The 11,120-nt window shown below is 53.9% G+C and overlaps 3 protein-coding genes across 3 annotated transcripts; 1 reads left to right on the forward strand and 2 right to left on the reverse strand.

Moving 5' to 3' along the window:
- Positions 1-278: 278 nt before the first annotated feature.
- Positions 279-1,998, forward strand: Z517_11821 (uncharacterized protein; the record flags this gene model as incomplete). Its single annotated transcript, XM_013423404.1, has 5 exons — positions 279-369; positions 430-772; positions 845-953; positions 1,029-1,109; positions 1,279-1,998. The coding sequence occupies 5 exons, from the start codon at positions 279-281 to the stop codon at positions 1,996-1,998; spliced, it is 1,344 nt and encodes a 447-aa protein (XP_013278858.1).
- A 525-nt stretch (positions 1,999-2,523) lies between these two features.
- Z517_11822 (uncharacterized protein) lies at positions 2,524-3,839 on the reverse strand (the record flags this gene model as incomplete). Its single annotated transcript, XM_013423405.1, has 2 exons — positions 2,524-3,699; positions 3,756-3,839. 2 exons carry the CDS (start codon positions 3,837-3,839, stop codon positions 2,524-2,526), a joined length of 1,260 nt encoding a protein of 419 aa, XP_013278859.1.
- Positions 3,840-5,080: 1,241 nt separating this feature from the next.
- On the reverse strand, positions 5,081-7,540 carry Z517_11823 (uncharacterized protein; the record flags this gene model as incomplete). The annotated part of the gene is made up of 3 exons (XM_013423406.1): positions 5,081-5,235; positions 5,295-7,140; positions 7,199-7,540. The coding sequence occupies 3 exons, from the start codon at positions 7,538-7,540 to the stop codon at positions 5,081-5,083; spliced, it is 2,343 nt and encodes a 780-aa protein (XP_013278860.1).
- Between the last annotated feature and the right edge of the window lie 3,580 nt (positions 7,541-11,120).

Raw genomic sequence — 11,120 nt, forward strand, 5'->3', positions numbered from 1 at the left:
CTGGTGCCACTATCGGAAATAGCGAGACAACGCCTCGGAACGGAAGGTTGAATTGGAGAGAGGGAGAGGAAGAGGCCTTGCATGATCCAACAGGAATGCAGCGTTCGGGCGCCGGGGCTGATCGATGGCGCGAACGATGGAGACATTTAAAACCGTAGGTTCGCATTCATAAGCGGCTGGAATGGGTGGACGGTGTATCTCAGCAGTAGCTGCTCTTGTTTCGTTGTCGACATTCCCCTGCGAACAAGTCACCAACACCACGAACACGAGCAATAACAATGGCTGAGCTCGATGAGATTCTCCGAAAATACACGGACCCTGCCACGGGTTCCGTCCACGGCGCCACCTTTGTCGCCGTCGACAGCGCAGGTGAGTGTGACTGTTTTAGAAGTGAGGATAAAGTACAAGGACGATTGACAACCCAGGAAGGAAATGACCTTTATCGTGCTTCATTCGGGGGCCGCACCGTCGACCGATCCGATCCCTTGACGCCAGACACCCTGACATGGATCGCCAGCCAGACCAAGCTGGTGACCTCGGTCGCGGTCATGCAGATCGTCGAGAAGGGCCTCATCGGCCTGGACGACGACGTGCGCGAAGTTCTCCCCGTGTTGAAGGACCTGAAGGTTCTCCTGGGCTTTGAGGGCGAGGACAGCGCACAGGGGCTGGACCCAGCAGCATTTTCCCGCGGCGGCGCAGGTCCCGATCTGGACAAGTTGAAGCCAAAGGGCAATCCCATCTTCGAGGACGTCAAGGGGAAGATCACTCTACGGTTTGTGTTCAACCGCCCTGTCCTTTTCCTCTGTGCACGGTATTGCTGACCCAAGCGCTGTCAACTTTTCAGACAACTCCTGTCGCATACCTCGGGGTTTTGCTACGATGTGAGCAGTCCGCTGCTCGTCAAATGGTCCGCGTTGGTGGGCCGAACGGATAACATGTTCAGTGGGACGATTGTAAGACCTTCGCTTAGCACCTCTGTTGTGCGAGACCGAGAGGCATTCTTTGAAAGCTGACTATCAGGGTGACAGGAAGGCGCATTACATCCACTGCTCTACCAGCCAGGCGAATCATGGATGTATAGTGATGGACTCGATTGGGCAGGACGAGTGGTACGTACGGTCTCTTGTGTCTTTTGTTCCCTTCCTGGTCCGATCGCCGGTCCTGGCCCTGCCCTGGACGGTGTCTTTTCCTGCTTGACCGCAAAGAATGACAACGCTTGGTCTTGAGATTGGGGCGAAAAGTAACTAACCTCTCACCTCAACTTGTGTGGTGCGACAGGTCGAAGTCCTCACGAAACAAGACCTGAACACATACGTGCAGGAAAACATCTGGGGCCCCCTCTCGGCCAAATCGACGACCTTTTACCCGACCAAACACTTCCAGCCCAACCCCATGCCGCCGCTGCACGAAACCGCCCAACGCAGCAACCCGGCCGAGTCCCCCAAGGCGCTCGACTCGAAACCGGCCAAGTCGCTGTGGCCCCTGGCACCGCGCGACGCGATCGGCGGGGCGGGCCTGTACAGCACAGCCAACGACTACATCCGGCTGCTGACGGCGCTGCTGCAGGACGGCGGGGGCCTGCTCAAGAAGGAGAGCGTCGACGAGATGTTCCGCCCGCAGATCGGCCCCGGGAGCACCGAGGCCTTCCACGCCTCCGTCCGGGGCACGGGGCGCGACCGGCTGTGGAAGTCGTCGCCCGCGAACGCCGCCGCCTCGGCCGCCACCGCCGCCGTCACCACTTCGCAGGGAGAGCAGGGCGCAATCCCCGCGGGCCACTCGCTCGCCGGGGCCGTCAACCTCGAGGACGTCCCCGGCCGCAGACACGCCGGCACCGTCAACTGGGGCGGCCTGCCCAACCTGTTCTGGTGGGTCGACCGCAAGGGCGGCGTCGCGGCCACCCTGTTCAACCAGATCGTGCCCGCCGCCGACCCCGTCTGCATGGAGTTGCTGGTCGAGTTGGAGGAGGCCACGTATAAACTGAAACAACAACGCCAGTAAAATCATAAAGCATAACGTGGATTTGAGCCACAGGCTACAAGATACAGACTACATACAGGCATTGGGTATGTGTCTATCTATTTATCTCCCCTGCCCTGCCTTGCCTCCATCTCAATGGTGTAGGCATGTAGGCAGGTAGGTATATAGGAAGGTAGGTAGTACCCAGTCCACAACGAGGTCCGCTTATGTAAACCAAGACAAAGGATACTCGGTACTGGGTAGATAGAAGCAGACAGACAGACAGACAGACCATCTATCCATATACGAGTCAGATTCAGATTGAGAGTCAGCTTGAGGTCGATCGCTCGCGCGCCTTTGCGTCAAGAAGTGTATCTGGCCTGTGAGACATTCAGGATTTGCTCCCGTCCTGTGTTGCACAGTTTTGCGCTGTGCTGTTTCTATATATTCCACTCTATTCTATACGGTCTATGTGGTCTATAGAGTCTATATTCTAAGATAGATGATACAGAAATCTACAAATCATCATCCTCCTCCTCCTCCTCCTCCTCCTCCTCCTCGTCGTCCTCAACCTCCAAGAACAGAGTGTCTCTCCAACCAGGTCTCAATCTCCTTGGTTCTGTGACCCTCCCTCCCAAGAGCGGTAACACAGGCCTCGAGCTCCTTGATCTTCCACTTGACAGCCTCGTCGGTGCCCTTTGCCTTGTCGCCCTTCCGCTCCGCCCACTTGGCCATGCTGCGATACGTGTTGGCCAGGGGCACTCCCACGAGGCTTTCCTTTAGGAGTAACGATTCGAGTTTCGTCAAAAAGGCCAATGCCTCGTCTACCACCACGTTCACACTCTCAGCGTCAACGGCAGCAACAGCGGCAGCTTTAGAGTCTTCGATTCTGGCTCGGGCCCCGACTTGGCCTTTATCACTCGTCATCGCCGTCACGGCCACTGCACCGCTTTCCGCCGCGGCCAGCTTCTTCTCGCACCACTGCACGGCTCGAATGGCGTCGCACATGTCCCGCCTGCGCTCGTCGCTCTTGGCCCAAAACTCGGTTTTCGCATCACACGCCTCGCAGCGGCACACGAAGCCATAGTACATTTGCTGTTTCCTCTGCCGCTTGGCCGCGACCTCAAAGACGGCCTTGTCGTAGTTACTGCACACCTCTTTCCCGCGGGGGATGTCGCGGATGGCGTAGAACCTCATCTCGTTGCGGGCCTCGTCGAACGAGAACTGCACGTTGGGCACACAGCTGTGGTTGATGCGGCTCGAGAGGGCGCCGATCGCCGAGCCGCCCTGGCCGCCGGGCCGGAACGCCTCGCAGTTGTAGCAGTTGCTGTAGTAGATGGAGACGACGCGGGACATGCGCGACTTTTGCGCGTCGAACAGGCGCAGGTACATCTTCTGCTCGGCGCGCGAGAGTCGGGAGAACGCGCGCTCCACCGCGCCGTAGTCGTTCTCCTCGTCCTTGTCCAGTGCGATCAGGGCCCGTTCGACCAGCACGAGTGTCCCGGCCTTGATTTTGCGAGTCGCAAAGACAGCGAGACCGCGGTCCGCAGTCGACCTGACCTCGAGGAACTCTTCCTCAGGTCTGGCTTCTTTGCACACCGAGAGACCGCTAATGCTGGGTTCGTCCCCGACTGCGATGGGCCCAACGTGTTCAGGGACGGAACGCGACCTGGCCTTGTCGTCTGGTATGATATCAGGGCCATCTGCTACGGCCAACCCCTCAAACTCTGCTACCAGGATACGCTATATCCCACGTCAGCGACGACACAGTGACGAATACTCAAGTACCCCCTACTCACCTGGTCGCCCCCACCAATATTCTGTACTATAATCCTCGGGGATAGAGGTTGAGGTGTTTTGGTTGGTTTCTTTGCTTTTCCCATGACAGTCAGGCACGTTCGTTGCTGGGCCAGACTAACCAATCCACAGGGTAGAAGGAGTAAAAACGTGCCTCACACGTGTTAGAGGGGCGAGGCGTGAGACGCCGGCAACTCGAAGACGTCCATATTGACGAGACAAAATGAAACTACCCCCAAAAAGTATGGCGGGTAGATAGATGTCTTAGCAGGAAAGTAAGGGGGGGGTGAGCTCCTAGAGATACAAGCGATATCAAATATGGGAGAAGCATCTCGATTTGCTCGTAGTCGAGATAACGATCTGACTCAAAAGGTCGAGAGATGGTTACTAAACAGACGAGATAATGAGAGGCCCACGATGGCCCCATTATCCGGGCGGCAGGCGACGGATGCGGACTCCTATTGGACCGGCACGAGACACTAGTAGAGATCGGGTTATTGTACTGCCGATACCGGCCGGAGTTAAGAGCCTTTGAATCGAGAAATGTCCGTCAACTTCGACACAAACACCAACACCATCACCGTATCTGGCCAGTGGTTTTCAAGGCCCAAGGACGCTATACGAGTCAATTCAGTTCTGGGGACAAACAGAGAAATACAAAAAACCAAATCCTTCTGTATCAAAAAGCCTCCTCCCAAAAAAGGGTGCTTTATATTAGTACAATGGGGGTATGTCCCAACCCCTTCACCCTTTCCCCTTTCCCTCTGTTCCTAATACAAAAATCATTTTGCGTCGTTCAAAAACACAGTCCACCCGTCTCTCAGGGAGCTGGCCCCCCCTTCGATATATAAATTACACACGCTCCGTACACAGACACAGACGGACACCCCCTTCGCTCATACCGACACAGACACAACACACCGAGAATCAGATAGACCCAACACTGAACTGAAACTGCTCTCGACGGTGTTGCAAACTGCTGTCCTTCCTCGACTCGCTCTTGATCAACATCAACAAACCCTCGAGACAAAATCTCCCGATTGAAAATATTAGTCACAACAAAAATCGATGATGCGCGCTTGGATTCCTAGTAAAACAGAAAAGAGAGTAGAAAAGGGACCCAATGCAACCAAAAATAGTAATAATATGGCAATGACCCAGTCAGCTCGCCGGCTTCTTTTTCGTCAATCGCTGGGAGTGTGTTTGCTTCAATTCAGTCGTGTCGCTCGTCCCCGTCGTGTTCCGAGATTTCTGCCTGAATATGTCCTTCGTGCTTTCGTGCTCCAACCATCATGCGGCCTGCATGATTGGGGTCCAAATTCGCCGTCTACTTCTTCCTTGCAAATCGTTTGTTGAGCAGGGTCAGAACCTTGGAGACATCAAACTGCACATATTCCAGATCGAGGTCGTCCTGACCATCTTTCTGCATCTCGAGCAGATCGTCTAACTTGAGGTCCAACTCGAGGAGACCACGAGCACGTCCTATCACCAGGTTAGTCTCACCAATCCACTGTTCGCGCACCAAGGTCGGACATGCTCACCTTTGTAATGCAAGCTGATGACGAAAGTTCCTGCGAGTGGGCTTCGGAACATAAAGAAGATATTACCTCTCCGGTTCTCGGGCACATTGCTCCTCGTAATCACGCCGTCTTTCTCCAGCTGAGCGTGGGTGAACTTATACGGGCCGAGTTCGCGCACCTTCTCCGTCTTGCCTCTTCTCGCACCTTCAGACTGGCTTCGGACGTTGTGCAGGTAATTCTTGTACGTGTCGAGTTGGGACAAAAGGTATGCGTTGTGGTCCCGAATCGTCTTATAAACATCCTCCAACTTGGCCGTCTCCTCCAACACCTTCTCCTTCAACGAGCCGAGGTGGGCCAGCTCCTGCTCAACTTCATCGCGGAGCACAGCATAGTCGTCGGCACGGTCTATCACGCCCCATTCGGAAAGTTGCGTTAGAAGTTCCATGCATCGGATGCCTTTCCGCACCATGACGGCGTCATTCTTGAGGGTCCCCGCTGCTTCCGCCACCCGGTCCAGACGAAGAGGGCGTCGCAGAACAATCGCGTTCTGTGGCAAAGTTCGCATGATCTGCACAAAGGTGCTCTTGGCCTCCATAAAGTGAATCTCTTCTGGAGTGATGTCGAGCGCATGGGTCAGGTCGTCAAAGGTTGTCTCCCACTTGCTGTAGAGAGGCAGATTGATTGCCCGATTTTCTTTTCTAGGTAATTGTGGTGGTGCCGGGCCAAGTTCCTGCAGTAGAATTCCCAGATGAGAAGAAGGATCTTTGGCCAATTCCGTGCTATGCTTCTCAAGTAACGCGTGAGTAGCATACACTTCGTTCAAACTGATCTGAAGCTCAAGATCACGCTTGGATAGCGCCACGTAGTTGTCCATCTCCAGGCTCTCATAAAAGTCTTGAACTTCGCACAGGTCCAACATGAACTTGTTGCAGCGATCCTTGTTCCGTTGGATAAACGGTTGGAGCTTGGCCATGTACGGCTCCTTGGCGTAGGATGGCTTGTTGGCCAGGTTCTGAAGCATCTTAGCGATGTAGGTCAGAGTCCTTTTGGGCTTCTCGTCGGGCACTCGCTCAATCAGCATGTAAGATTTTGGAGTGACAATGGCAGGATTGATAAAGCGTAAAAAGAAAAAGCCACCAATCAGGGTGCAAATAGCCTGGTCCTGGGCGTCAGGGTACTTGCGCCGCGACAGATTCCGAATCTGTTTGCAGATCCAGCGAATCCCGTACGGGGTCTCCTCTAGGCACTCAATGATAGCAGATAAGAATCCTTCGGCGATTTCAGTCAGCATCTTGAGGCGGGGCGTAATGATGGCCTGCACTTGTTCGTTCTCCGCAGCAAATTCGGCAGTCACAGACCGGGGTAGGTCTTCTGGAAGAGTACCGGTGTCTTCCTCGATTTGCTTCACCATGGCCTCGTAGACTTTCAGGGGGTTGATCTCAAGATCCACATCGCTCAGCTCGGTCAGCGAGTTGATCTTTTCAGCGAGGACTTCTTTGAGAAAACTCTGTCCCGGGCCGCGTCGAGTATAGGTCGTCATCATGCGGGAAACGGGAGTGTTTTGCCGGAGAAGGGAGGAATATTCAGGTGTTGTCTCGAACTGGTGGGTCAAGACCGATTGAAACATGGTCAGCAGTAGATGCTCTTCTCGGCTCTCGTATTGGTTTCCATAGATTGTAAACATGACGGTCTGTAACAGTGAATCGATTTCGGCCATGGTGACCAGACGGCATAGATGAGCGATATGCCTGGGTTCTGACTGAAGCATGAAGAATAGGTTGCCGTATTTCTGAGTCTTGTCGTCGTTCGGAAACGAGCCTTCCTGGAGCTCGGCGGCCTCGTCAAGGTGACTGGCAACCTCATTTTGCTTGGAGTATATATTAGCACAAACAATCTTGACGATGGCTATTTCAATGCAACCCTACCTCTTCTAGAGCCATACGATTCTGGATCAACAAAGCAATCCTGGAGTCCAGGTAGCGGACGTCCTTCTCGAGGACAAAATTCTTCTTGGACTGGTTTGAAATCTTGACCTTCAAGTCCCTGAGCGAGCGCTGTGCTCGTGCGAGGTCATCGCTGATTTCCAAATCTTTGTCTTTTGCGCTCATACTCGCATAGAGCGCGGTCATGCTAACCCGTTTGCTCTGTCGCAAGGACCGAGCGCCATCGTGGCTGGAGAAGGTGTTGGTACGGCTGACAGGTTCGAAGGAGGAGTTGGTCGAAGTCGAGGCTCGTGAGGCCGGCTGAAGCATGGTTGCGACCGCCATGTCAGCGCCCTGCTTGGATCGACGCGACCTTGAGCGGTCCTTTGCGCTGGAGACACGCCTGGGCACGTCGGAACGGAGGGAAGAGCTCATCTACTCTTTATGTGCCGGACAACAGAATTCAAAGCGGGACGTGAACTCTATATACAACTCGGGGGTTGTATGATATTGTGACGTCGGCCGTGTTTCAGAACGGGCTGCAGGTCATCTGGGATCGGTGATGCACAATCGTTTCCACCCGGGAGCAGACGCGGACGGATTGGAAATATCGGGCTAGAAAGGGCAGATTGCAGTATTATTTGTGTTGAAGTTTTGACTGGGGGTGGAAAACGTCCAATGCGACCGGCGCGAGAGTGATGTAAATAATCTCTTTCTCCCTTCTTCTGTCAAGATGCAGATTTTGAACGAACACAAGCCAGAAAGCTCCACCCGACAGAGATTACAGATATCCTGAACAGTGAGACGCGGAAAGCTGAGGTCTTCGTGAATGAACCGGCGGGGTGCGGGAGTTCGAGATGGGCGTAGAAGAGGAAGGTCTGGTGGGTTGAGCTGTGTGCAGGCGCCCTATGAACTGGCGGCGCAGGTCAAGGATTTCGGCTCGAAGAATGCGACAGCAGATGGCAACAACACAACAGAGGTAGGGCGGGTTGAAGGAAGCGTTGGAAGACGTTGGTTGGTGATTAGGGTGAAGATAAGAGGAGTGGCAGCGAGCGAACGGTAAGGCAAGGAGCGGGTGTTGGACAGAAGTCTGTCAGGAACCAGGAACAAGCTGCGTGGACGAATGAAGGGAGGGAGGTGGACTGCAGCTGGATGGTCAGAAATGATAAGGGGGGGGAATGTTTGAGGAGGGTGTCAGGGCGTCGGGACCAGTTGATGGAGGTCTGGGTTTCTTCTGGAATGGTGGATGGGTGGAAGTGTGGATGAGTGGATAGATGAGGGACAGGAACAAGTCGCGGAGGGAGAGGGAGGAATGGCGAGAAGAAGAGAGTGGGCTCTAGATTGGATGGTCGCGGCGGGTTTCTATTCGAGTACTTGTAGTGGTGGTGGTAGGTTTTTGGGTCGAGAGCCTGGAAATGGAAGAGCGAGATGGCTTGGAAAATTCCTGCCCCTAGCCCTGGGGTGCATGCCAGTTAAAACTAAGAGGTGGCCTCAAGTGCCTGGAGAGGGGAAGAGGGAGAGGGGGGCGTTTAGACTACGAGTACCTACGGAGTATAATCTGGCAATAGACTTGGTAGTGGTAACGAGAAGGAGATAAAAAAGGCGTGGCCAGGACAGGCAGTCATGGCAGCGGTGGTGGAGGGTGGGCGTGGGTATGGAGAAGTGTGTCTCTGATGAGCATTTACAGGCTAGCGGGCTTACCCTGGGCTCCATGACAAGAGGGTGGAACAGGTGGACAGGTGGTGGAAAGGGTGGAAGAGGGTGGACTCCTCCCGGTGATGTGCGAGTTAGTGACCAAGCACCCAAGGTACCTGACGGAGTTGACTTTTAGGCGACACCAGCTACCTAGGAAACCTATCTCGCTCTGGTTAGGTCTCCCGCAGCTTGGCGGGGTTGGCTCTGATCTCCTCGCCTGCTCTTCTCCCATCCCTTCCACTTCTGTGCCTTTCAGGGGTAAATCTGAAAGTCAACTGACTCCGGATGAACGGTCTGCATCCTTGCTCTCCCAAAGCCTTCAACCGCCAAAAGAAGCCCATCCAACCCAATCCGTCCAAAGACGCTGACCACCTCGTGAAAGCCACCACCGCCATAGCGCATCCCAAAATCCTATTCTCCCCCTTTGACTTTCCGAGGCTGCTTCCAGGCTCCAAGACCAGGAGGCAGGCAAGGTTGAGATGAGGAGTTCTAAGTTTACGGGACGGTGAAGACGGGTGCATGGTTGTTCTGGGTCAAACGAGTTTGTTTCTCTTCACACTGGAGACAGAAACATCTTAGAATGGGACGATCAGATGCAAATCTACCGCCTCGACATGATCCTTGCCGATCAATGGCCCGCCACCATCGCTGTGCACGTACATCTTTGTTGCGCCCTCCTTGATCCTCCCACGCAGGAGTCTTGCGAGCTCTGCCAGAATGTGCTCTCGGTTGCCCTTGGTGCTCTCGTAAATTTGGATATTTCATTTTGGCCGGCATGTTAATTTGTTGATACCCTCTCCCGGAAATGCTCATCAAATGTCAGATAACCTCGTGCATGCAAGGAGAGCGGCCGTGGCAGACCAAGCTCGGGCTGACTACCCAATAGGACTTTGGTATCCGCAAGCTTGGGCCTCAGATGTTCCTGACTACTGAAAGATAGCTCGTAACATGGTGTGCGACTTGATGGCTTGGGAGGCAAACTTCCGAGCCTTGACTGTAGTTGTACTAGAGATACGAGGGGAAGAAAGGTCGTTCAGGTCGTACTACTCATATTTGGCAAACGAACTCCCGGTAGCTGTTGGGTTGTCTCGATCTGGATCAGCCACTGCAGATGAGAGAACCTGTAGAGCAAGGGTTGAGGAAGCCCGTATCTGTGTGGTGTTTTGCAGCGCTAACAGTGGATTTCACGGCATCTCACGAACTGGTGACAAGGTACAGAGTCCTCGACGCCTCGTACCTACAAGGTAAGGGGTGGTTGGTTGATGGTGACCCAGCTCAGGTGGAGCGTGGAGCATGTGCAGGGGTCAAGTCCAAAGGGTTTGTTTGGGATTCGTATGTCCCAAGTATGTACCTACGAGAAGTATGAGGGTGCTCGAGTCCAAGTTTCAGATGAGCCTTGAAGTTGGCTAGAGCACGGTCTCAAACACGAGCGTTTCGCCTTTGCCTTTTGGTTTTGGTTATTCTTCTCCAGACCCCAGGATCCGGCTACCTGGTACGCTTTCTCTCTCTTTGTGAGTGTGCATCCTGGGATTCCCTTGTTCACTCGTACTGCAGGCTTGACAGGTGTGGCAGGTCAAATAACCCTCCCTGCCACGTTCTTCCTCGAAGAGCTATCAAACAATAAAGTTTTTCTTCACCTCGCCATTTCGCCACAGCCATGGGAACTCTCTTGTCCGGTTTTACATGTGCGCGGAAGGAGGGAGACGGTCGATCGAGGAAGTGTGCAAACATCCTTGTCTGCAACGGGAACTTCCCGACGATACTGAGGACGATGTTTGCGCAGATAGACACTTGTGGTGCTTGACTCGAAAGAGATCCTCGCTCGACTCGTAATAATACCTGATAGCAAGGTGTGTGTGGGCGTTCAATAGTATGTAGGTAGTACCTCGACTCTCGTAGTATACCTACAGTAGTTAGTTGCGGACCTTGGCCATTGGCTTTTGGCCCTTGGGAGCCCTGCAAAGTCCGCCTGGGGGAGAAACTGTCCACCCCTGCACGCTTTCCTCCACCCCCCCTTTTTTTCCCAGATCGCCAAGATGATAGACAGAAACACGTTTTTGTTGGCAAGTGACAATGACAAAAGTGGCTTGCGAAGAGATGGCGAGACGGCCCAGGTCTTGGAGTCTGGACCCATCAAAAAAACAAAAGTAAAATCGACTTTTGGTACTCTTGATTATGATGGATGGTGAGGGACGTCGTTGGATGTGTACGAGGTAGTATGTACATCCTC

This window comes from Fonsecaea pedrosoi, assembly GCF_000835455.1.
Source record: "Fonsecaea pedrosoi CBS 271.37 unplaced genomic scaffold supercont1.8, whole genome shotgun sequence".
In the NCBI taxonomy this organism is placed as follows: Eukaryota; Fungi; Ascomycota; class Eurotiomycetes; order Chaetothyriales; family Herpotrichiellaceae; genus Fonsecaea; species Fonsecaea pedrosoi.